The 26,704-nt window shown below is 41.0% G+C and overlaps 2 protein-coding genes across 5 annotated transcripts in view; both read left to right on the top strand.

Annotated features, from left to right (window-relative positions):
- Window positions 1-7,929, top strand: part of LOC106604626 (protein transport protein Sec24B) — a 34,252-nt gene extending 26,323 nt beyond the window's left edge. For all 3 annotated transcript variants that reach the window (XM_014199448.2, XM_014199449.2, XM_045718047.1), the window contains 5 exons: window positions 2,328-2,465; window positions 5,494-5,598; window positions 5,899-5,991; window positions 6,440-6,543; window positions 7,019-7,929. In XM_014199448.2, the coding sequence (XP_014054923.1) occupies window positions 2,328-2,465; window positions 5,494-5,598; window positions 5,899-5,991; window positions 6,440-6,543; window positions 7,019-7,133 (555 nt within the window). In that variant the 3' untranslated portion in view covers window positions 7,134-7,929. The remainder of the gene's footprint in view (window positions 1-2,327; window positions 2,466-5,493; window positions 5,599-5,898; window positions 5,992-6,439; window positions 6,544-7,018) is intronic.
- A 9,471-nt stretch (window positions 7,930-17,400) lies between these two features.
- Window positions 17,401-24,888, top strand: hop (Homeodomain-only protein). 2 transcript variants are annotated; one of them, XM_045717701.1, is made up of 3 exons: window positions 17,401-17,514; window positions 17,793-18,082; window positions 24,566-24,888. In XM_045717701.1, the coding sequence occupies exons 2-3, from the start codon at window positions 17,933-17,935 to the stop codon at window positions 24,641-24,643; spliced, it is 228 nt and encodes a 75-aa protein (XP_045573657.1). In that variant the 5' UTR covers window positions 17,401-17,514; window positions 17,793-17,932; the 3' UTR covers window positions 24,644-24,888.
- The last annotated feature ends 1,816 nt before the right edge of the window (window positions 24,889-26,704 follow it).

Genomic DNA, 26,704 nt, shown 5'->3' with positions numbered 1-26,704 from the left:
AAAAAATTGTCTGGACGATAGATCCAAAATTCATACAAACCCCCCAAAATAATTTAACCAATGAGGCTGATGCAACAGATCAAAACGTTTAGCTTAACATGTTGGTAAACTATTGTTTATTTACATTACAGGGCTCCCCTGGTGCCACTGACTTTTTCAGTTGGTGGCACCAGCCCATTATTTGGTCACACCCTAAAATAATTTATTCAATAAATAAGTTAGGGAAAAAAATAAGTTATTACATTTTAAACTATTAAGTGTATGGTTAAATATTTAAAAAATTGCGGACTGCCTCCGCTCAGATTGCAAGGTGGGTGATGTGCCGTGTGCAACAGGCACTGGCCTTTGTCTTTTGACCATTTGATCTGAACGAACCGTTTCGACAGTCAAGTCTTGAGCCATTAATGTTAATTATCTTACATTGTATTTGTCAAACATGACCGGTGTTTTAGCCTATATTTACAGTACAATTCATTAAAAATAAAAAACATACCTTATGTACATAAGTATTCAGACCCTTCGCTATGAGACTCAAAATTGAGCTCAGGTGCATCCTGTTTCCTTTGATTATCCTTGATGTTTCTTCAACTTGATTGAAGTCAGCCTGTGGTAAATTCAATTGATTGGACATGATTTGGAAAGGCACACACCTGTCTATAAAGGTCCCACAGTTGACAGTGCATGTCAGTGCAAAAACTAAGCCATGAGGTGGAAGGAATTGTCCGTAGAGCTCCGAGACAGGATGGTGTCGAGGCACAGGTCTGGGGAAGGGTACCAAAACATTTCTGCAGCATTGAAGGTCCTCAAGAACACCGAGGCCTCCATCATTCTTAAATGGAAGAAGTTTGGAACAACCAAGACTCTTCCTAGAGCTGGCCAAACTGAGCGATCGGGGGAGAAGGGTCTTGGTTAGGGAGGTGACCAAGAACCCGATGGTCACTCTGACAGAGCTCCAGAATTCCTCTGGAGATGGGAGAACCTTCCAGAAAGACAACCATCTTTGCAGCACTCCCCCAATCCGGCCTTTTATGATAAAGTGGGCAGATGGAAGCGACTCCTCAGTAGAAGATGCATGACAGCCCTCTTGGAGTTAGACTCTCAGATCATGAGAAACAAGATTCTCTGGTCTGATGAATCCAAGATTGAACTCTTAGGCCTGAATGCCAAGCATCACTTCTGGAGGAAACCTGCCACCATCCCTACGGTGAAGCATGGTGCTGGCAGCAGCATGCTGTGATGTTTTTCAGCGGAAGAGACTGGGAGACTAGTCAGGATCGAGGGAAAGATGAACGGAGCAAAGTACTGTACAGAGAGATCTTTGATGAATACCTGCTCCAGAGCGCTCAGGACCTCACTGGGGTGAAGGTTCACCTTCCAACAAGACAATGATCCTAAGCACACAGCCAAGACAATGCAGGAGTGGTTTGGGACAAGTCTCTGAATGTCCTTGAGTGGCCCAGCCAGAGCTCGGACTTGAACCTGATCGAACAACCTCTATAGAGACCTGAAAATAGCTGTGCAGCGATGCTCCCCATCCAACCTGACATCTTGAGAGGATCTGCAGAGAAGAGTAGGTAAAACGCCCCAAATACAGGTATGCCAAGCTTGTTGCGTCGTACCCAAGAAGACTTGAGGCTGTATTCGCTGCCAAAGGGGCTTCAACAAAGTATTGAGTAAAGGGTCTAAATACTTATTATAATGTAATTTCCATTTTTTATTTGTAATACATTTGCAAAAATTTCTAAACCTGTTTTTTTGCTTTCTCATTATTGTGTTTAAATTGATGAGGGGGAAAAAACTATTTAATCAATTTTAGGATAAGGCTGTCACAATTTTTTGGGGGGGAAACTCCAGTTGATGTTATTATGTAAATGTATGCAAAATAGATTTGAATATTATTCAAATGTTAGCTTTTTTTTTTAGAGGCAAGTATTTGAATGCGAATTTGGCTGAGTTGATCTATTTCAGTAGTCCACATATTAGTCTTTCAAATCACTGTGAATGACCTAGGTCCTAGAGTAGCACTATGTTGGAATATTAATTTATTTTGTATCATTTTTTTTAAATGCATTTTAATTTTTTTACAAGTGGCCCTAATTTAATTTGGGATGCTTCATCTTCACTTTTGGACAGTTGAAATTGCGCTTTGGGACGATTCTGGGTTGAGCCGGCCTTTACACATACCTAGCCCTTTTGGCCAGAGGAGCTTTTGTATGTACTGTTTATCTCAGTCACTAGTTAAGTTAGAAGGAAGCTGTCAATGCCACCCCTTCTCATGAGTCTGTTCCCTCTTCTCCTCCTCTTTCCTCTTCCTCTCCACCGAACAGAAAGCACTGCGCACAGGGACCAGCACCAAGCTAGACGAGCGTGTCTTCGCCATGTGTGAGTTCAAGAGCCAGCCGCTGCAGCAGATCATGCGCACGGTCCACCCTGACCTCTACCGCCTGGACACCATGTCAGACCAGGTGAGAGATCACACCGACACTCTGCTTTTAACAACTGATCCAAAATCAGCTCTCCACTGACCTCTGGTGTTATGATCTACACAGGTGGGAAATTAACTTTTTTTGTCCACCAGCAACTTTGGCAGGTAGATTGGGTAAAAACCTACCAGCCACTCAGATTTTTTTTACCAGCCAAAATACACTACCGGTTAAAAGTTTTAGAACACTTACTCATTCAAGGGTTTTTCTTTATTTTGACTATTTTCTACATTGTAGAATAATAGTGAAGACATCAAAACTATGAAATAACATGGAATCATGTAGTAACCAAAAAAGTGTTAAACATATCAAAATATATTTTATGTTTGAGATTCTTCAAAGTAGCCACCCTGTGCCTTGATGACAGCTGCACACTCTTGGCATTCTCTCAACCAGCTTCATGAGGTTGTCACCTGGAATGCATTTCAATTAACACGTGTGCCTTGTTAATTTGTGGAATTTCTTAACTTAATGCGTTTCAGCCAATCAGTTGTGTAGGGCTATTTGGTAAAATACCCAAGTCCATATTATAGCAAGAACAGCTCAAATCAGCAAAGAGAAACAACAGTCTTATCATTACTTTAAGACATGAAGGTCCGTCGATACGGAACATTTCAAGAACTTTGAAAGTTTCTTCATGTCCAGTCGCAAAAACCATCAGGCGCTATGATGCAACTGGCTGTCATGAGGACCACCACAGGAAAGGAAAACCCAGAGTTGCCTCTGCTGCAGAGGATACGATCATTAGTTACTAGCCTCAGAAATTGCATCCCAAATAAATGCTAATGAGTTAAAGTAACAGACACATCTCAAGACTGCGTGAATCAGGCCTTCATGGTCGAATTGCTGCAAAGAAACCACTACTAAAGGACACCAATAATAAGAAGAAGAAACTTGCTTGGGCCAAGAATCACGAGCAATGGACAATAGACATTTTGGTCTGATGAGTCCAATTCTGAGATTTTTGGTTCCCACCGCCGTGTCTTTGTGAGACGCGGTGTGGGTGAACGGATGATCTCCGCATGTGTGGTTCCCACCGTAAAGCATGGAGGAGGTGGTGTTACTTTGCTGGTGACATTGTCTGATTTATTTAGAATTCAAGGGATACATAACCAGCATGGCTACCACAGGATTCTGCAGCGATACGCCATCCCATCTGGTTTTGGCTTAGTGGGACTATCATTTGTTTTTCAACAGGGCAATGACCTAACACACGTCCACACTGTGTAGGGGATATTTTACCAAGAAGGAGAGTGATGGAGTGCTGCGTCAGATGACCTGGCCTCCACAATCCCCTGACCTCAACCAAATTGAGATGGTTTGGGATGAGTCGGACCGCAGAGTGAAGGAAAAGCAGCCAACAAGTGCTCAGCATGTGTAGGAACTCCTTCAAGACTGTTGGAAAAGCATTCCAGGTGAAGCTGGTTGAGAGAATGCCAAGAGGGTGAAAAGCTGTCAAGGCAAAGGGTTGCTATTTGAATCTCAAATATAAACTATATTCTGATTTGTTTAACACTTTTTTGGTTACTACATGATTCCATATGTGTTATTTCATAGTTTTGATGTCTTTACTATTATTCTACAATATTGTAAAACTAAAGAAAAACCCTTGAATGAGTAGGTGTTCTAAAACTTTTGACCGGTAGTTTATTTTACGCCATTATTACACGAAAACTCACAATAATGGATGTGCGTGCTTTGTAATGTTTCTAAAACAAGAAATGTATTACTAATTAGAAGTAATGTGGTAGGGATGTTGTAATGTGGTGTAATAATTTAGATACAATTGTATGAACAGTTTTACAATTGTATGAACAGTTTTACAACTGAACATCAAGAATCAACAAAGTGCCTAACCTGCCACAAAAATGCTGTGATACGGCTAATTTATTATTAGAGTTCAGGCCTCTACGCTGACATTTTTTTACAAGGAGCACATAAGTTGAAATTTAGGAGCACACTGAGCACAAGACCTACACACTGAAGAAGGCTGCCAAGCCAAAACATCTGCGTAAACTATACCTGCTGCAGTGAAAATAATGAAGAAAACATTTGAAGTAAGCCTTATGCGACGTCTTTTGGAGTGCGGAGCAATCACACTTTTGCTTATCTAAATGTACAAGTTTTACAAGCAACCAAACTTCTGGGAGAGGGCGATGGTCCCCTTTTTGATAGTCGTTTCTTATCATTAAAACACCTAAGTTCATGAATAAAAGTTTTTGTTGGAGCGTTTCATGCTCAAACAAGCACTATGTACCCGCAAATATTTTAGTCATTAGGTGTACTTTTTTTTTTTCAGTTACCTCTAAGGGGCGGGCCGTTAACATGGTAAGGAGACACTCCGTGTATGTCAGAGAGGAGAATCTCTGCTCTCCGCTAGCAGCAGACAGTTGCAGCAAACTCAAACTAATATTGAACAGCAAACTAGCGTCTGAACAAATCTATGTAACTAGCCAAGAAGCACAAGGACAAAGTCGCACTTCATTAGCCTTTTCAGGTCAATTCGACCAACTTCTACATTTTGGGCTTTGCATTGAAAAAATACTTTTCTCAAATGTTCTGGCCAACGTGGCTGGTGAAATAGTCATTCTTACCTGCCAGTGCCAAAATCGACCCGCGGGTGGCAGGTGTTCATTTCCCATCCTGCATATAGCAAATGAGTGAAAACAGTTCTTAGATACAGTGATTCTATAATGGTGGACTGATACTGATTTGTTATGCCTTCCCTGTAGCTCAGTTGGTAGAGCATGGTGTTTGCAACGCCAGGGTTGTGGGTTCGATTCCCACGGGGGGGCAGCAAAAAAAAATGTATGAAATTGTATGAAATGTATGCATTCACTACTGTAAGTCGCTCTGGATAAGAGCGTCTGCTAAATGACTAAAATGTAATGTAAATGTAAATGTATTTGCAGCCTTAGACTGGTTCACAGCTGGGAACATTGGTTTTGTTTAGCAGGGATGGTCACCAGTATACTAATTACGGATACTGCATTACCCTTTCTGTCCACAGGGGGCGCTCCATCTGAACGACTGCATAGTTCCCCAGCCTCATCTGCTGCACCTCACGGCTGAGAAGCTGACCAGAGAAGGAGCGTTCCTCATGGACTGTGGCAGCGTAAGTCCTGCTGTGCTCTCACTCATATGACCAAAGTCCCTGTAAAATGTACCTCGTCTCTGTTTGATGACTTTAGCAATGCACTCCTCCATCCGTTCTTCCATGATAATAACCGATCTGATGAGGTTGGATAGGTGAAGGCAGTACTGGTAGTAACTCCACTTTCACATATCCAATCATGCATAGATCAGTGATTACGTAAGAGAAGGGACTGGAGGAAAGAATCTTGTATTTGTGAAGAAAGATCCTTGTTACTGTTCTAATGTGCACTACATTGGCTGCCTTTGTTCTCTTCTCCAGGTCTTTTACTTGTGGATTGGGAAATGCTGTAATGATATGTTCATTCGGGACGTGTTGGGATGCCCAAACCATGCTTCTATACCCCCTAACATGGTTAGTGAGGCACAGACCTTTTATTAGACACAATGTGACACATCTACCGCTGTGTATAACTCAGTGTTTTATCTCCAGCTGGTGCTTCACAACGAGTGAGTACTGTACTCAGTTAGTTCAGCTAAGGAGTCATTAACTATTCAAGCATTTGTTTATGTTTGGTTCTACTTTTTGACGAATGGCCGTGGCTACCTCAAATAATGTGTCCTATCACACAACGGGGGTGTTGCAACAACCAACCACGTACAAACTTCACATTCCAAACCACACGTACCTATTTCACTAAACCACACACACACACACACACACACACACACACACGAGACGTGAAGATCTGGCATTGAAACCAACCACTAGGTCTCTGGAGTCTGTCTTTCTTGAGGGTGCAGCAGTAGTAAAAACAATGATGTGGCTCTTTTTTTTCCCGCTTCTCTTTTATGAATACCAGACCCAAATTCCTGAGCTGGAAACCCCTCTGTCTGAACGACTGCGTGCACTCCTCGCCTGGCTACAGGACTCGAGAACCTTCAGCTCAACTCTTCACGTCGTGAAGTAAGTCAAGTGCCCCTGGTCTGATTAATCGGTGTGTGCGTTGCAAATGAAGCGCCTTGGTCCATGTCATGTAGCAAACCATCAGTTTTCTCATGTGGTAAAAAAGGTCCTGTATGTGAACGTGCAGCCACTGTGAGGGTCGTTGATGGACGGCTAAGATGGAGGCCCCCTATAGTGAGCGTTGTTTTAGTTCATTCTAACGTCATGCCGGTGCGTTGTTGCACTATGACAGGCTGCTGTGAGGATCTGTTTCCTACCAATGTCTAAGGACCATAGGACAGTTCTTCACACCAAAAGGAAGTCTTATGAACGCAAAGAGGCCGTTTTGAGAATTGTTTTGTTCGCGAAAGGAAGTCTTACAAATTCAAAGAAGCTTTTAGAGCATCAAAGGAATTTCAATAGACTGTACATTTATTCAGACTATGCTCTCATTCCTATTTCACATGCTCATCCATTTCATTACTTCTCCCTATAGGGACGATGCTACAGCGAAGACCAGCTTTTTCCAGCACTTGGTAGAGGACCGGTCGGAGTCGGCCCTCTCCTACTACGAGTTCCTGCTCCACATCCAGCAACAGATGTCCAAGTAGAATACATTGAGCAGATGGCACATGACAAACGTGGCACATGACAAACCGAAATCTCCCTCGGACTGACTGTAGTGAGGTAGTAGGACCACCAATGGACAATGCCACCACCCCAACCCCACCAAACCCCTAGCTCTCAGGTCAACCACGGCCTATGAGAGGGGGAGGCTGGTGGAAGGACCAAAGTGAAGATGACTTCCGGAGTTGAAGTGAAGGAATTGGCGTTTTGGACTCACGGAGCAAGTTGTGCGCTCTGAACAGGCTGCTGCTTCAACTATCTCGATGGCTTGAACCCTTCCCCCTATCGTCTCTCAGCCGCTTTCGTAGCTCCACGTAGCATCTCTCCCCAAGGGAAAGCAAGGAGAGGCTGCTACTTCATCTCATTAAGTTGACTATTCTCCGACACGCCCCCGCACGTTGTGGTCTCATAGTTTATCATACATCCTCCCCATCCTTGTCCCATTTTCTCTTATTTTCAAACACACAAGTACAGCATCCCCTCTTTGTTTTCACTGTGTGGTTTGGAGCCGCATCTTTCACCATTGTGTTTGCTGCTGCTAGTCGGGTGATTGGCTACCCTCTGCTTAACAGGATGCTAGTCAAGTGTTTGAAGACCCTGCCCCCTCCCCCTGCTGTTCAAACCCTGTGTTGTCAAGATTAAACTGAAACCCCTGAACTTCCCCCCCCCCTCTTGTTTTTCGAGCCGCTACCAGAAGTTGCTGTCCACTTTGTAACTATTGAAAATAATATTTTATGTGCGATAATTTATGACGAGCTTATTAAATAAAATGAAACAGTATTTGGCTTGATGATTCTTTTTCCCTCTTATAACAGTAGGCCATTTACATATTTTGCAGATGTTGTCTGTTCTGGTATTTCACTACAGGGTTTCTCAGACTTGGTCCTCGGGATCCAAAGGGGTGCACGTTTACTTTTTTTCCCTAGCACTACACAGCTGATTCAAATAATCAACTAAACATCAAGCTTTGATCATTTGAATCCGCTGTAGTTTTAGGGCAAAAACCAAAATGTGTACCAATTGGGGTCCCCGGGACCGAGTTTGGGAAACGTTGGACTAAAGGATGTTCATCTGCTAAAATATATTTAATTCATGGTGTGTGTGGAGAATATTAATAGTTGTATCATGTGACCAAAACGGTTTTGCTTTGGTCGAGTGGACACGACTATGGTCAAGTGATTGGCAGGAACATTGCGTTTCTTTTCATCTTGGCTAAACACATCTACGTTTTCTACTGATTTCTTTAAGATTCCTATCACAGAGAACTGAAAGGCATATCGAAGTTGTTTTATAAAGGAAAAGACTGTTTCCTAAATAAAAAGGATAGGAATACAAGACATTTTACATACTCAATGAACCACTAATGACTATAATCATTGGTATCTATCTGCACTGTATACTTACAAAAGCACTTAGTATAGCTGGGAACTTGCTAACATGTCTCAATGTCAATAGTATAAAACTCGAGGAATCATTTAGCTTCATCCCTGAAAAGGAAACTGTATTAACATCATTAACATCACTTTCTGTTCTCTGAAATTAGACCAATGTTTTGGAAGACATTCCGCCATTTTACTCACCATATCTCCTCTAGTAAACACATTTCCTAAGATTAGGTTGACTAACTTGAAAAGGGGGCATACCTCAGATGTACTCATTTAAAAATACTCTGTAGATATATGGATAATAAATGAACTGTCCTGACTCCCTGCTCCATTTGCAAACATCTGTGGTTCCCACATGGTGAACTTGTTATTTACAAGGGAAATTGCTTTGAACCTCAAATATTCCATCCAATCATGCTTTAAATGTCCGCCAAGAAGGACTATGTTATATATTATATTATATTAACTAATATGTTGTAGACTACTCAGAGATTTTCATGTACTCTTTCTTTCTATTTTTGGGTTAGATACAACATTTGATACAGTCTGGATTAGCAAGCCATAACAGTGCATGGTATACTGTTTCTTTATCACCATCCAACTGGAAATAAACATGTTTTCCTTCAACTTTTTACTTTTCAGACAAACCACCAATGCCACAAATCATTTCATATAGAACCTACTTGTTACTTTTCACACAACGGAAAGATGGCCAAAAGTAATTAGATCATTGACTCAGTACACAGATGTTTCTTCCCTGCAGTGTTACATACACATGCAGGCCTTGAAAAAGCAATTAAAGTCTAAGGGTATTTCCTTTACTTTTAAACTCTACCCTGACTGTACGCAGTGAGGTGTTGCAGCACAACACATGAGCCCCTCACCAACAAAAAAAGGATATTTAAACACCCATTTTACTGGCCAGCCCCCACACACACTTCAACACCCCCTTTCACTTACCAGCACCCCCCCTTTCCCCCACCACGGTGTGTGTGTGTGTGTGTGGGATATCTTCATGGGGCATGATGTCAGTTTCCCATTCAGCCTTGCAACATGAATTAATTTTCCCATCTTGAAAACCAGAAAAAGAAGGGTTTATAATTTTCTATACCTGTTGTGTCTACTGCTACAAACGTACATCTTATTTGAGACAGAAGTTTAAAGATTTTCTCTCCTCCACTCTTCAACTGAACTTAATACACACACAGGCCTCTTGTCTCATGTGGTAGGACTATCTTCTCGTGATATGCTGCTTGTAGTTTTTGGGTGTAGTCTTGGCTTCAACAAAAGGTATTTTCTGTGCTTCTCTTGTAAGCGTACAATGGAGTTTTGTTTGACAGGATATACTGCAGATAGTAGCGGTAGTCAAAATAAAGATTTCTTTCTTTGTAATCCAGTGAAAAACAGTGCGGTTGAACAGGAGAAAATATCCAGAAGTCTCCTTTTTATCCCTATGGTAAAATAAACCTTTCCTCTTCTGCAGCTAAAAGTATCTAATGAGTCATATTTATTTTAACATGGTAGCATATTATGAAAAAAAATACTTTTAACGATATAGTAATAGTTTGTTTCATGGTAGGAAACATTCTGCTACCACATCTGCTGTTAGCTATACACAAATAAACAGTGGTGTAAAGTACTTAAGTAAAAATTCTTTAACGTACTAGTTAAGTCGTTTTTTGGGGTATCTGTACTTTACTATTTATATATTTGCCAACATTTTTACTTTTACTTCACTACATTCCTAAAGAAAATGATGTAATTTTTACTCCATACATTTTCCCTGACACCCAAAAGTACTTGTTACATTTTGACAGGAAAATGGTCCAATTCACACACTTATCAAGAGGTCATCCCTACTGCCTCTGATCTGGCGGATTCACTGAACACAAATGCTTTGTTTGTAAATTATGTCTGATTGTTGGAGTGTGCCCCTGGCTATCTGTCAAACTGTCTGGTTTGCTTAATATAAGGAATTTTAAATGATTTACACTACCGTTCAAAAGTTTGGGGTCACTTAGACATTTTCTTGCTTTTGAAAGAAAAGCACATTTTTGTCCACTTAAAATAACATCATTCATCAGCAATTCAGTGTAGACATTGTAATGTTGTAAATGACTACTGTAGCTGGAAACGGCTGATTTTAATTTTTATGGAATGTCTACATAGTCGTACAGAGGCCCATTATCAGCAATCATCACTCCTGTGTTCCAATGGCACGTTGTGTTTGCTAATCCAAGTTTATAATTTTAAAGGCTAATTGATTGTTAGAAAACCCTTTTGCAATTATGTTAGCACAGCTGAAAACTGTTGTCCTGATTAAAGAAGCAATAAAACGAGCCTTTTTTAGACTAGCTGAGTATCTGGAGCATCATCATTTGTGGGTTTGATTACAGGCTAAAAATGGCCAGAAACAAAGACCTTTCTTCTGAAACTTGTCAGTCTATTCTTGTTCTGAGAAATGAAGTCTATTCCATGCAAGAAATTGCCAAGAAACTGAATATCTCGTACAACGATGTGTACTACTCCCTTCACAGAACAGCACAAACTGGCTCTAACCAGAATATAAAGAGGAGTGGGAGGCCCCGGTGCACAACTGAGCAAGAGGACAAGTACATTAGAGTGTCTTGTTTCAGAAACAGATGCCTCACAAGTCTGGCACCCCAATGGTGGAACAAGCTCCCTCACAACGCCAGGACAGCGGAGTCAATCACCACCTTCCGGAGACACCTGAAACCCCACCTCTTTAAGGAATACCTGGGATAGGATAAAGTAATCCTTCTAACCCCCCCTTAAAAGATCTAGATGCACTATTGTAAAGTGGTTGTTCCACTGGATATTATAAGGTGAATGCACCAATTTGTAAGTCGCTCTGGATAAGAGCGTCTGCTAAATGACTTAAATGTAAATGTTAAATGTCCTCAAATGGCAGCTTCATTAAATAGTACCCGCAAAACACCAGTCTCAACGTCAACAGTGAAGAGGCGACTCCGGGATGCTGGCCTTCTTAAAGAGGTCTTATAGAAGTCATCAGACGCACATTTTGCAAGTCATCAGCTCCATCTCTATGGTTTTATGGGCAGAACTAACAGCAGTGTTTGTTCAGCTTTCCAATAGCTTGACAGAACACACAAACGAACTAACAACTTGCTAACAACTAGCCCCCCCTCCCTCAAACTCTCCAACTGTCAGAGAGGGAAAGAGAGTCGGCTGCGAGTTTATTTTGATGAGCATTCCTTCTTGAACAGGCCTGACTTATGAACTTGAATCATATGCAGAACAACTTGTGAGAGACTCCCATAGAGACATGGGGCCCCACAGTTTATGAAGTCTGTTGCTTACTCAGTCAATACAATATTTCCCTCACAAAAGGCAGCTTGGGTAAATCAAATTGGGTTTAATTTTTGGAATAGATAGCCTACCAAGATGATTTGAATTTCAAAGCCATTTCATTGGGCTAAAACACTACATTGTTTCTTTATTTTGGAAATCCAGTAAAGGAATGATAGTGGTTCCATCTGTGTGACTGTAGCAATTGTTGTACTTGTCCAGCAGAGTTAGTAATAGTAAAAGACTCAACTCGGTCCCTTCCCGTAGCCTATAGTGGCCCCAGCTTGATGTCACAATTAATAAATCTGCCCAATTACGTAAGACATCCTGCCTTCGCGCTGTATATATATAAAAAAAAAGCTACTCTACCCTTTTCCACATCCTCTTCATTGGCCAGCTTACTGAGCTCACAGGAAGTTGCTTCCTGCCATTTCCACGAAGTCTTGGCTTCCCCGCTTGCCGATTTATTAGAGCCTTCTTTAGTGCTTCCTCTATGAGGGAGTGTGACACCGCCGAGAGCCGGCCAAACGGGCACGCTCCGATGCTTCTCTCTCTGTCCCCAACCCAACACTAATCCATAACCCAGCAGCTTCATTTCCTCCTCCAGGTCCAGGCGAATTTGATTCTTAATTTCCAGATGTTTCTGTAGGGAGGAGGCAGGAGGGGAGTTGGAGGGGAGGACCAGACTACAAGACTGTCATATAAGGCTCATGTGATATGGCCTGGCCTCCTTAAATAACTGACTTGTGCAGGAGCTCCTTTCACGGCGACTCCGAGGCCGTTATAGATGCTCTCTAATGGAAACAAGACGTTTGGATCCTGTGGAAATCAGGGAGTTAAAGCCAGGGGGAGACGAGCAGGAATCTGTTTTTTCAACCTCCCAGAGGCCTTAGAGATTTAGTAGTGGTATGGCCTACTACATATCAGTCTATCTCTAGATTTATTTTGCGTACTGTACAACCACATTTCCTTTTCTGGAAATGGATTTGGGTGTTTGTTTTAGGTTTCCTTTTATTCTATTAAAAACACGGGCGGAAAAATCCTTAGGTGACTCAAGAGACCTGTCAATACCATTGGGCTGTCATAACAGTAGAATAATGCAATACATCCCTGGAGTGACTTGTGACAGGCCTACTATAACTGTCATAAAACTGTTATGAGAATAAATCATTGAATCATGCACTCATCAACAAGAACTCTTACAGCTGGTAGTAATTGTCATGGAATGTTATGACACAAGCATTGTTTTTCTAACCACAGCATAATGCGTACATCATGTCAGAGTCAAACCGTATAGCGTGTCCAAACATGGTGACTAAGTTGTGTCTTGTGACATCACCCTCTCATTCATTAACTAGTAAATACCCATATCCTCTATATATACAAAAGTATGTGGACACACCTTCAAATTTGTGGATTCGGCTATTTCAGCCACACCCTTTCCTGACAGGTGTATAAAATCGAGCACACACAATCTTCACAGACAAACATTGGCAGTAGAATGGCCTTACTGAAGAGCTCAGTGCCACTTTTCCAACAAGTCAGTTCGTAAAATTACTGCCCTGCTAGAGCTGCCCCGGTCAACTGTAACTGCTGCTATTGTGATGTGGAAACGTCTAGGAGCAACAACGTCTCAGCCGCAAAGTGGTAGGCCACACAAGCTCACAGAACAGAACCTCCTCGGATGCAAGACTCACTCCCGAGTTCCAAACTGCCTCTGGAAGCAACATCAGCACAATAACTGTTTGTCGGGAGCTTCATGACATGGGTTTCCATGGCCAAGCAGCCGCACACAAGCCTAAGATCACCATGGGCAATGCCAAGCGTTGGCTCGAGTGGTGTAAAGTTCAACGCCATTGGACTCTGGAGGAGTGGAAATGCAGTTGGATTGCAGTGGAAACTCGTTCTCTGGCATCTGGCAGTCCGACGAACAAATCTGGGTTTGGCGGGTGCCAGGAGGACACTACTTGCCCCAATGTATAGTGACAACCTTAATGTTTGGTGGAGGAGGAACAATGGTCTGGAGCTGTTTTTCATGGTTCGGGCTAGGTCCCTTAGTTCCAGTGAAGGTAAATCTTAATGCTACAGCATATAATGACATTCTAGACAATTCTGTGCTTCCAACTTTGTGGCGACATTTTGGGGAAGGCCCTTTCCTGTTTCAGCATGACAATGCCCCATGCACAAAGCGAGGTCCACACAGGAATGGTTTGTCAAGATTGGTGTGGAAGAACTTGACTGGCCTGCACAGAGCCCTGACCTCAACCTCATCAAACACCTTTGGGATGAATTGGAACACCGACTGCGAGACAGGCCTAATCGCCCACATCAGTGCCCGACCTCACTAATGCTCTTGTGCCTGAATGGAAGCAAGTCCCTGCAGCAATGTTCCAACATCTAGTGGAAAGCCTTCCCAGAAGAGTGGAAGCTGTTATAGCAGCGAAGGGGGGACCAACTCCATAATGCCCATGATTTTGGAATGAGATGTTCGACGAGCAGGTGTCCAAATTCTTTTGGTCATGTAGTGTATATACTAAAGCGTTCTCCTGTCTGTCATAATTCCATGGTCTCAGTGATGGGTGATTATCTTAGGAATTTGCCACCCAATATATAATGATGATGTATCAACACAACACCTTACCTCTGACCTACATGTAGCAATAGTCTCACTACGAGCCATAAATATATGACTCTGGTCCCAGTAAAAGTATTTTTGTATTACATTAGCTGCTACTAAAGCAGCAACTAATCTTCCTGGGGTTGACACAAAACACGACACAATACAGAACAATAATAGACAAGAACAGGACAGAACATTTACATTTACATACAGATACATTTAAAATATGACATACACTTTCACTGCTTAGTTCCCTTGACGTGAACAGAGACATTTCTCATGAATCATGTAGAGTTTTACCAAAGTTCACTCCTAGCTCAGTTCTCCTAACGTGAACAGAGCCGCATACAGTGAGTGTACAAAACATTAAGAACACCTTCCTAATATTGAGGTTTACTCTGCCTTTTGTCCTCAGAACATCCTCAATTCATCAGGGCTTGGACTCTACAAGGTGTCCAAAGGGTTCCACAGGGATACTGGCCCATGTTGACATCAATGCTTCCCAAAGTTGTATCAAGTTGGCTGGATGTCCTTTGGGTGTTGGACCATTCTTGATACACACGGGAAACTGCTGAGCGTGAAAAACCCAGCAGCATTGCAGTTCTAGACACAAACCGGTGCGCCTGGCACCTACTACCATACCCTGTTCAAAGGCACTTAAATATTTTGTCTTGCCCATTCACCCTCTGAATGGCACACATACCCAATCCATGTCTCAATTGTCCCTAGGCTTAAAATCCTTCTTTAACCTGTCTCCTCCACCTTCAGCTAAACTTATTGAAGTGGATTTAACAGGTGACATCAATAAGGGATCATAGCTTTTACCTGGATTCACCTGGTCAGTACATCTTATGGAAAGAGCAGGTGTTCATAATGTTTTGTCCACTCAGTATAGGTCCTAAATTCCTATAGCTGCCATGTCTATAGGGGGCACAGGGGCACATGCCCCATCAGATTTGTACTGTAAATTTGTTTTTGTTTCTTCGTTTATTTTCTCTATAATAATACTAGCCACTTAGCAATTTTATGAAGTTGGCTTTAGCTAGCCCAGATAGGTTCCCAATCTCCCAACCTCATAACCAGCTACCAAGAAGCCATTTCAGGCTATCAATTGCTTGCATTTCTAAAGTCTACCAACCTTGTCGCCGGCATGCCAACTAAGACAATTAGACAAGCTAGGTACTCTAACTTGATTGATAGCCTGAAATGGCTTATCGGCAGCTGGCTATGATGTTGGGAGATTGGAAACCTATCTGGGCTAGCTAAAGCCAACCTCATAAAACTCAATGTACGGAATAAGACACATTCCTTTAAATGTTTTACCCAGATTTTAGCAGAGATGCAAATTTATTTAATTTAAAAAATAACTACCAGTCAGGAGGATAGAGAGATCAGAGGTAAGCTTAGATATGCAGAAAAATAGACATATCTTTTTATTACATAGAATTAAGCATAATGATTATGGCTCTAGATTGCAGGAAAAAAATCAGACGGTAAGTTCCGCCGACGAACGAATAATTACACATGTAAAAGACGGTAATGAGTGATGATGAGTCACTCAACCTCTCTCTGTATGTGTACTAAGCACCACCAGAGGATCAATACAATGTTATTCCTTTGATTTGATTTATTTGGGCTCAATGAATAATTGTCGTTATGATACAATATCATTTAATAGTTAAATGTAATTGGACTTGAGAAAACAGAGGGCATTGTCCCATAGGTCAGGAAAGGATATGCTGAGTAGTCACCTGCACACAACTCATTCTACTGGCTGGGATGGGTCCTGACCAAAGATATATTTAGGCAGGCCTCACATTCATTTTGAACTCAAAAGCACTCACCACATCTTTGCATATCTACAGTAGGCCTGCCGCCTATATGAGGCAAGGTTGAAGTGGACATACTGTTTGTTCGGCTGGGTACATTGGTGTTCCTGAATTCAACAATGCTGCATTTAATATGGTTGCCTTTCAAAACACATAGTGATTATTTCTATTTGAACTGTTCATACTGTTAATAAACAAAAAAATATATTCATAATCAGTGCACAATGTTTTAGACACCTGGAAAGAGATGCATCTGTTATCAATTGCTATTAGCTGAACTTTGGATTGACCGATAAAGATACTACAAATCTTATCAAGGATTGTGGTTTGTACAACCTGTCAAACAGGCTTTTATGTAATACAAATCACATTCAACTCTCTTTTGTGTTACTTGTGGTATAATGATCATAAATTGACAGGTTGATGTCATTATAACATTTATCCCAATAATAAAAGATGTCTGTTAGCCAATCAAAAATACTGCTCATGGTTTTATCAGTAATAACTTTTGAATGCATTTTACTTACACTATAGAATACAGTTTAACAGGTGCAGATTATTGCAGACACTCAAGTCATGGGCAACATAATCAATATATTTAGTACCTAAACAGAAGCAAGGCTGGGGTTTTGGCCATCTTATCCAGCTGTTCAGTGAGAGTAACTTATAATTGTGGGCCAAATCTGAACCTTTTTTGAATCAAATCTGAATCGTTTTGTCACATAAACTGAAATTAGGCAAACTATTAGAATTTTAACAACGAGGAAATGGCAGAGACATTTCTGCATAGTGCACCTTTAATGGTTTGTTACAATTTCCTCTTGGTTTATGGCATCCTAAGACTCTATGCTAATACCTCCCTGAATGGCAATGAATGATAGATTCCATTACATATTCCAAGTAAGTAAATAACAAGTAATTACGTGTTTATTACAGTTGTAGAAATAAGTTGAGGGGGAAAACTCCAAAACTGTGATTATTTTACACATTATTTCAAAGCATGTAGCGAATTTCATGGAACAATACTATTTGGAACAATACAATTTGGTTGAAATAGAATAACCTGATCTGGCAGGTTGCAGGTACAGTTGGGTCTGGAGCACACAGCCTCGTGCATTCCTGACGTCACCAGGCATATGTCGCATACTGAGAAGAGACCAGAATTGTCAACAGTTGAGAGGAAGAAGCTGAAGCACTATCGGTATGTTATGGAAATATTTAAACTTTTCTAGTCGACCTACTGTATTCATATATTAATGTGTATGTCACTTTAAAACGTGCTCATATTTTGTTGCTTCAAACTTCAATTAAATTTCACATAAAAGGGGTGTGTTCTGTGAAACTTGCTCTGGGAGAGCCACTGTTGACAGTAGTAGAGCTTACACGGTCCACATTCTCAGTCAGTGTGATATGCTTTTAGGTTGTTAGTTTCGCAGGGGCTGTAATTGTTAAACGATTTCTGTTTGTACTTATCTCCAGCATTTCCTAGTTGCCACTGGTGTTTACTGGCAAACGGACGTCATTTGCATTGGAACTTCAAACACGGAGTGTTCTAATTTAGTGCCTAGGCTACGTTATAAAAACGACTTCTGTGGCTGAGAGCTCTTTTTGGAGGGAACATGGCTTCAAATGGGATAGAAAGTATGCAGTTAGCGGAGGACCAGATCAAAATTCTGGAGGAGAATTTCACCAGAGTCAGCAAGCATCCGGATGAGTCGACGCTCATGTTAATCGCAGCTGAAAGCGGACTAACCGAGGAAGAGACAGCGGTGAGTGTTCACTGTTCAATTATGTTCTCGGTGTTGTTTTAGGACTAATGATAAGGTTAGGCTCTCTAGGAGCATGTACTTTTCCGATAGAAGGATACAATGTAGCGAGGAAAAAACTTTGCCGCGGATGGATAGGCTGGAAGCGCCCTATAATGATTGACACCACACACAATTGCCAATACTCTAAATTAAGTTAATATTGCAAATTGAAAATCAACAACAATGTCAACAATCAAATGGCTACCTTATTTATCTTGAACAGAAACAGCAATTTAGAGAGTTACACATATTTGGGAACCTATAGGCTATAATGTTGTTGTGTGCTTTCCAATTAGTTTCTTCTTCTTTTTAACCATTGAACAAATAGCCTACTATGTAGCAAGCCAATTTTCCAGAGACAAGTTATATTTCACTGAATAGGCGTAATGGGCAGGAGATGAGTGGTCAGCAGAATGATCGTTGTTTTGATGAGATATTATCGACCTCTATTATGCTACCGAAATATCTAGCCTTTATTTTTGTATTCAGTGGGAACAATGTAAACAGAGAATAGCGTGATACGGACAGCGCTGACTCTGCGCGCGTCCACGCCTCTTTGCGCGCCTCATTCGGCTCGCATGCCATGCCAGTGCCACTGTCCCCGAAATAACACGATGATGACATTTTTAAATAGAGCATTTACCCATCATCACAGGAATTCCAAACATTAAAATAATAAATACGAACACCAGTGGTCCTAATAATATTGGGTTACATAACAATGTTTCCAGTTGGATCAGCTTCGGATTCAGTCAAAACATAAATTGTGTTAAGTCAATATGTGTTGTTTGACTTTACTCTTGATCATGCAATAACCAAGCCATTGAGTAATCATATGGCATGACAGAAACGGATATGAAGTGTCATGGTAGGGCCTATCCTATGTTTGAAGTTATACAGACATCTCTATCTAATAGCATTCCTCTTGTGTAGAGGCTAGTTATTCTAATTCAGTATTTAAGCTGTTTTATATCCTTGTTGTAATGCACAGTGTTGTTTATTGTCCTTTTTACATAGCCTACTGTAGTTGATGGAGAAACAATATGTTCCGTTTCAGGATTCACAATACTGCCCTACCAAGCAAAAAAGGCAGTAACTGCTCATAGCGTGGAACTGAAACAAAAGGCTTTTATTTACCTTGGTTTCACAGTAACTTTATGCAATTACTGCTAGCATAACCCACATTTTCTCCAGAACACAATACAATAGAGGCAGGATACTTGTCCACATGATTAAGCATGTATTTAATGCAGCAAAAATGAACACATTTTTGACCAAATTAGCAGTTACTGCCTTTTTGCTTGGTAGGGCAGAATACACCTTTGGTGTTGTTTTGGAGGAAGATATGTGAGCTGGGTTCATTTTATAGGGAAATTTCAGGTACTGTGAGCAGATTTTGCCCCACACATTATTTGCATTAACAAATGGAGGATTATCAAGTACAGATCATGGCAGCCAATATGACACGTTTCTCAAAAGGTTCTCCCTCTCTCCTCTGCAAACCGCTTTGGCATGCTCACTCCACTGCTGTTGTGACTGCATGTTTCCATTGTGAGTGTTACAAAGATGGGAGATGCCCAGCCAACTTGACTGGACAAATGTAGTTCTGGGTGAAGTGGAGTACTTGGCCCTCTGACTTCATTTACAGTGGATGTTTTTAACCACCTACTGTTGGAACATGAATTGGAACATGGTGCTGGCTGTTTAATAGTCATTACAGTACCTTAAGGGAAGGGCACACCCTGTTACCACTCCCTCGCCTGCATAAAGAGCATTTACAACATGTTTCTACCTCTTTACAAAGTGTTTTATACCAGTGGTTCCCATCCCAACCTTTGTTGAACCGTGGCACACCTTGATGGGACATACTATTCTGCAGCACACCTAAAATGTCCCTGTTAATTTATTAAGTGGTATAATGACCTCTATCTCATCGGATCCATACTGCAAATCATCTATTTTCTGTGACAAACGTTTTTTATAGATTAAATAGGGTTAATTTGAAATATTTTCCTTGCACATGATGGTTAATTTGTGTGTACCCCTTTACGAGCATCTTGCGAATCTGTGCCAGAAAGTAGTTGCAAAATAGGTATTTAGATTTGAATGGTTTGGACTATAGTCCAGTGGTTTTCTGCATTGTAAAGGTGTAAACATGGACACAAAGCCATGCTCCATTTGTTTCTTCAGCAGAGGTTGTGGTATAGCTAAGCCCAAAACCATATATTAATAAATAAAAGTATCTGGCTAAACCTAATCAGACTTGCCTGTGCTAATGGTTTTCACAGACCAAATAAAATGATACAAATGATTTTGGTCATGATGAGCGCACATCAAATGATACACATGTATCAACAGCCTGAGTGCACTGGACTTGAAACAAAGATACAGATGTAACCATGGACGCAACTTTCACTGGGGATGGGGACGAGACGGGACGGACATGCTGAAATTGCATTTTTTTTAAACCAAAGTTTCGCCCCTGGATGTAACCATGTGCCATTTAATGTATTATCTGACTGGCACAAGTGCTCCCAAGTCAAAATGCTATGTTCACTCCACAGGTCACGTTTATAAATTAGTGTCCCAAAAAATTATCAAGATTAGGAAAAGTTTTGCGGCACACCTGACGGGTTTCCACCACTTCCGAATTCGCCCCCATTCATTTTCCACAGGATCATGCGGAGCAATGCACAGGGGATTGTGGGAAGATGTGCGGTGCGAACCCTGCTAGTGGAGATATAGAAAAAGTTTAGCTCTGGTCTACTTTATGCAACTTGCACGCTGCCGTTAACCAATCAGGTGAGGAGCAGATGTTTGCTTGAAAATCTTCCATTCAAGAAACATAGTTCCGCCTGTCATTTGTTCCGGGCAAGCACAACCAAAAAACATGGAGCTAACAGCAATGGAAGAGGGTGAAAGGATTTTCTACTCTAGCTGTCAGAAAAGGGAGTAGGTGTACTAGTTACAAAGGACAGGTTGTTGGATGACATTATAAAAACATTCCCCCTAAAGAGGAAAACTATCAAGACAGACCGAGAGATAATAGCTATCTAATTAATAAAATGATGCCTGTTTCTTTGTGATGTCTGGGGAGCTGCGAAAGCCTGTCTGCAGATGAAGAGGTCCCAGTGAATGTCCCAAGAGAGACTGCTGACACATCCTTGTATGCCACGGGTTGAATGTGTACTTACGTTAGCAAATGTTGTATCCAACAATACAGTTAAAAGTCACACACAATGTAGGCTACAAACCTATTACAACTGGAGTAGGCCAATCTTTCTCCTGGAGGTATGCTGGGTGTTCAGGCTTCTGTCTGAGCCCAGCACTAACACACCTGATTCAACTTATAAAACCTAATAAGTTGATAATAATGAGTATTATTGCTGGGCTGGAATAGAAGTCTGCTCATCCAGTAGAATAGGGAGTGGAGCAAGTTTGGCCACCTCTGGTATGTTTATTCACCCGAAATGATGCTTTAGTAATAATAGCCTACTTACTAAAATGTCTAACATTTACAAACAAGTTAGATTATTTAATATATATATATATATATATATATATATATATATATATATATATATATATATATATATTTGGATTCATTCAATGTTGATTCATTGAAGTGAAGTGTTTAAACTTGTTTTAATTGTTAACTTAAAAACGTTATACAAGATGAACTAGGGTCGATGTTCATTCATCACAGATCACAATTCTGCAATAAAAAGGTGTGAAAGGAATCTGTCTCTAATTTGTCTCAGGATATCAGCCATGTGAACCCATTTTGCAGCTTATCATAATGGCATGCATCACCAATGCAGCCATAGGCCTTCAGTATGGTGGCATAACTGGCCTAATGGGCATGTGCAATTCATGTGCCCCTTGTCAATGTACATATGAAGCAGAGAATAGCTAAACTCACACATCATTTGTATATCAATGAGCTAGCTATATATTCTCAATTTAAAATGATAGACGTTCAGTTGAAGTCGGAAGTTTACATACACCTTAGCCAAATACATTTAAACTCCGTTTTTCACAATTCCTGACATTTAATCCTAGTAAAAATGTCCTGTCTTAGGTCAGTTAGGATCACCACTTTATTTTAAGAATTTGAAATATCAGAATAATAGTAGAGAGAATGATTTATTTCAGCTTTTATTTCTTTCATCACATTCTCAGTGGGTGAGAAGTTTACATACACTCAATTAGTATTTGATAGCATTGCCTTTAAATTGTTTAACTTGGGTAGCCTTCCACAAGCTTCCCACAATAAGTTGGGTGAATTTTGGCCCATTCCTCCGGACAGAGCTGGTGTAACTGAGTCAGGTTTGTAGGCCTCCTTGCTCACACATGCATTTTCAGTTCTGCCCACAAATATAGGATTGAGGTCAGGGCTTTGTGATGGCCACTCCAATACCTTGACTTTGTTGTCCTTAAGCCATTTTGCTACAACTTTGGAAGTATGCTTGGGGTCACTGTCCATTTGGAAGACCCATTTGCAACCAAGCTTTAACTTCCTGACTGATGTCTTGAGAAGTTGCTTCAATATAACCACATAATTTTCCTCCCTCATGATGCCATCTATTTTGTGAAGTACACCAGTCCCTCCTGCAGCAAAGCACCCCCACAACATGATGCTGCCTCCTCCGTGCTTCACGGTTGGGATGGTGTTCTTCGGCTTGCAAGCCTCCCCTTTAACCTCCAAACATAACGATGGTCATTATAGCCAAACAGTTCTATTTTTATTTCATCAGACCAGAGGACATTTCTCCAAAAAGAACGATCTTTGTCCCCATGGCTGCGTGGTCCCATTGTGTTTATACTTGCATACTATTGTTTGTACAGATGAACGTGGTACCTTCAGGCATTTGGAAATTGCTCCCAAGGATGAACCAGACTTGTGGAGGTCTACAATTATTTTGCTGAGGTCTTGGCTGATTTCTTTTGATATTCCCATGATGTCAAGCAAAAAGGCACTGAGTTTGAAGGTAGGCCTTGAAATACATCCACAGGTACACCTCCAATTGACTCAAATTATGTCAATTAGCCTATCAGAAGCTTCTAAAGCCATGAATAATTTTCTGGAATTTTCCAAGCTGTTTAAAGGCACAGTCAACTTGGTGTATGTAATCTTCTGACCCACTGGAATTGTGATATAGTGAATTCTAAGTGAAATAATCTGTCTGTAAACAATTGTTGAAAAAATTACTTGTGTCATGCACAAAGTAGATGTCCTAACCGACTTGCCAAAACTATAGTTTGTTAACAAGAAATTTGTGGAGTGGTTGAAAAACTAGTTTTAATGACTCCAACCTAAGTGTATGTAAACTTCCAACTTCAAATGTATATAAAGCCCTTATTGCATGCAACTTCCTTCCATCTCACATTGCTCAAATAAACAGCAAACCTTTGTTTAAAAAAACCAGATAAAGCAACATCTCGTGGCACAGTGCCTCTCCCCTATTTGACCTAGATAGTTTGTGTATATGCATTGATATGTATCAATGTATTATGTTTTGTGTGGATCCCAGGAAGAGTAGCTGCTGCTTTTGCAACAGCTAATGGGGATCCTAATAAAATAACAAAATACCAAATTCTGTGAGACGACTATTTTGTGTAAAAAAAGCAACAAATGATTTATGCACGTCAACTATTGATATTGTTTCCATTTCTTTGACTCTTTATCTAAACAGATGCATTAAATATTTGTAAATTATTCAAAATGTTCTGTGTGTAATACATAGCATAATAAAGTCTGGGTGTGAGACAAGGCAAAACAGTGAAATCCAGACATTAATTGCTTTAGAAAATAAACAAAAGAACAAAATTGAAAGCAGAAAAAAAGTTTATTTTAATGTCTACTTAAAGGTAGAAATGACGTTGCCTCGAGCAGCACCGCAGCTATTGCGTCGAGCGACATGCAAGACTACGCTCACACACATGGCTGTTACAACGTGAGAGCAACGGGACCAAAACAGCAGAGGAGTGTACCTTCGCACTTCAACTCTCATAGTTGTTGCGGAAATTGACCCACTATGCTGTTTACTTCGTGCATCTACGTCATATTGCTGAGTATACCTTTAAGGTTGGGGTTGGGTTTAAAATCAGATTGTGTGACTTTCTGGCTGTGCCAGCTAGTGACTACCCTGCAGAGCTGCCTCCTGTACATGAGTAATCTCAATAAATGCCAACCTGCAACCTCATTGCCCTGCATAATGAAAAACACCTAGGGGAAATTGCTTAGGAATATTAATGTCATTATGAGTTTGTTCAGTGTATAACCTACCATTACCTCTCCCAGGTCAGTTTACAGATTCTGTGACTAACGCTCCAATAATAATGCTATTTGGAACTAATGCCTGGTGGAACAATAGCAACAATGCCGTGGTGTGATGTCACCTGTCTCTGACACCTATCTTGGGCTCTTTTTGTTTGTTCCAGAAATGGTTCAGGCTACGCAACGCACGGTGGAGACAGGCCGAGGGCCTTCCAGCTCAACTGGGATCAGTGAAAGACTGAAATTGGAGTGGTGAAGGAAACCTCCCCCTCACCTCGTTGCTTCTCTGACTGATCTGCCACGCCCTTACTGACCAGCTCCCAGGACACATCAACCACTCATACCTTCCTTCCATCATTCTCTCTCCTTTGTATCTAAGCTATTTTCATTTAGTGAATGTGTGAAGTGTAATGCGAGTCAAATGTTTTTTGCCAATATAATTGGCATGTTTACATATAATAATAAATAAACAAACATATATTATAAATGACGTAGCCTGCTTTCATGCTGCATGTCATCAGTATGAGGGGCCTTCTGAACTTAATGAGGAAGTACTGTAGGGTACAATGGCGGAAAGGTTTGGAGGGGGGGACTTTGTTGTAAGCCTTTGTTTTGTGCATCTCTCAGCAGGGAGCGGGATAACATTGGGCTTTCATGGGACTATAAAACATGTGAGGCAGCGCTCATGTTATGACACATTCAACAGGAATCAGCTGGCCCTGTAACAGGGACTTGGGGTTGATGGCTAATTTGAAGGGAAAGGCTTTTGACGTAAGCTGGGATCAGAGCAACCAACTGCCAGCAGGTGATGCCACCTACCTGTCGGTTCAATTGTCCCTGTTTCTAGGATGTCAGACATCCTTTCTAAATATCTGTCTAGGGAAAACAACATGTAAAGGAAAGAGAGGGAGACAGAACCCACTGGGCACACACTGGTTGAATCAACATTGTTTCAATGTCATGTCAATGAAATGACGTTGAATTGACGTCTGTGCCCAGTGGGAAGGAAGTGATATCCTGCCAAAGGACCTAGGGTAATGATGGACTGATCGTGGGAACTGCCTACATAACAGACCTGATACCAACTCATCAGGTATCTACTTCTGGTCCTAATACAACTTCCCCCTCTCTGACAGTCTGTCTGTTTTACAGTGTGTCGTGACAGATAGCTGTTTGGCCTGGCTGGCACACACTGCACACATACACACTGTTTTTGTTCAGCTGACTGTGAAAAAAGGAGTCCCACCCACAGAGGAAAAACAAGTGTGTTTATTTAGAGTTGAACACACCAAATGCAGAACATCATCAAGTTTTATTAGTCGTATGTACGGGTTTCACATGGTATACACCTTCCAACTAAATGCTTACTTGTAGGTTCCTTCTCGACAATGCAACAACAATAAGAAATCATAAAATATAATAATACGAACATAAAGTAAATTGTTCAGTAGAGTAAGTATAATACAGTATAAGTATAACACAGGAAAGCACAATTTATAGTTCAATATTTACACATGTTTTGGGGAAGGGGGGATTGGGGGCAAGTGTTTAAATTGTGCAGTATTTAGCAATCCTAACAGGAGTCTGGTAGCAGCAGTTGTAATGTGTGGTAGCATGAATGTATACTGAACAAAAATATAAACACATGCAACAAGTTCAAAGATTTCACAGATTTTTACAGTTCATATAAGACGTGGATGTTGATTATGCCAGCCCCCCACACCTCTCTGATTCAGACAACTGACTAGGTATCCCCCTTTCCCTTATAAGGAAATCAGTCAATTTAAATAAATTCATTAGACTCTAATCTCTAGATTTCACATGAATGGGAATACAGATATGCACTTGTTGGTCACAGATACCTTTATAAAAAAGGTAGGGGCGTGGATCAGAAAATGTGTCAGTATCTGGTTTTACCACCACTTGCCTCATGCAGCGCTATACATCTCCTTCGAATAGAGTTGATCAGGCTGTTGATTGTGGTCTGTGGAATGTTGTCCCACTCCTGTTCAATGGCTGTGTGAAGTTGCTGGATATTGGCGGGAACTGGAACAAGCTTACAAGTTGTACATGTCGATCCAGAGCATTCCAAACATACTCAATGGGTGACGTTTTTGGTGAGTATGCAGGCCATGGAAGAACTGGGACATTTTCCAGGAATTGTAGACAGATCTTTGCGACATGGGGACAGTGCATTATCATGCTGAAACATGAGGTGATGGCGGCAGATGAATGGCATGACAATGAGCCTCAGGATCTCGTCACAGTATATCTGTGCATTCAAATTGCCATCAATAAAATGC

Source organism: Salmo salar, chromosome ssa05 (assembly GCF_905237065.1).
Source record: "Salmo salar chromosome ssa05, Ssal_v3.1, whole genome shotgun sequence".
NCBI classification, from domain to species: Eukaryota; Metazoa; Chordata; class Actinopteri; order Salmoniformes; family Salmonidae; genus Salmo; species Salmo salar.
Note: the sequence above shows the minus strand (reverse complement) of the source record. Positions and strands in the feature narration are given on the sequence as shown.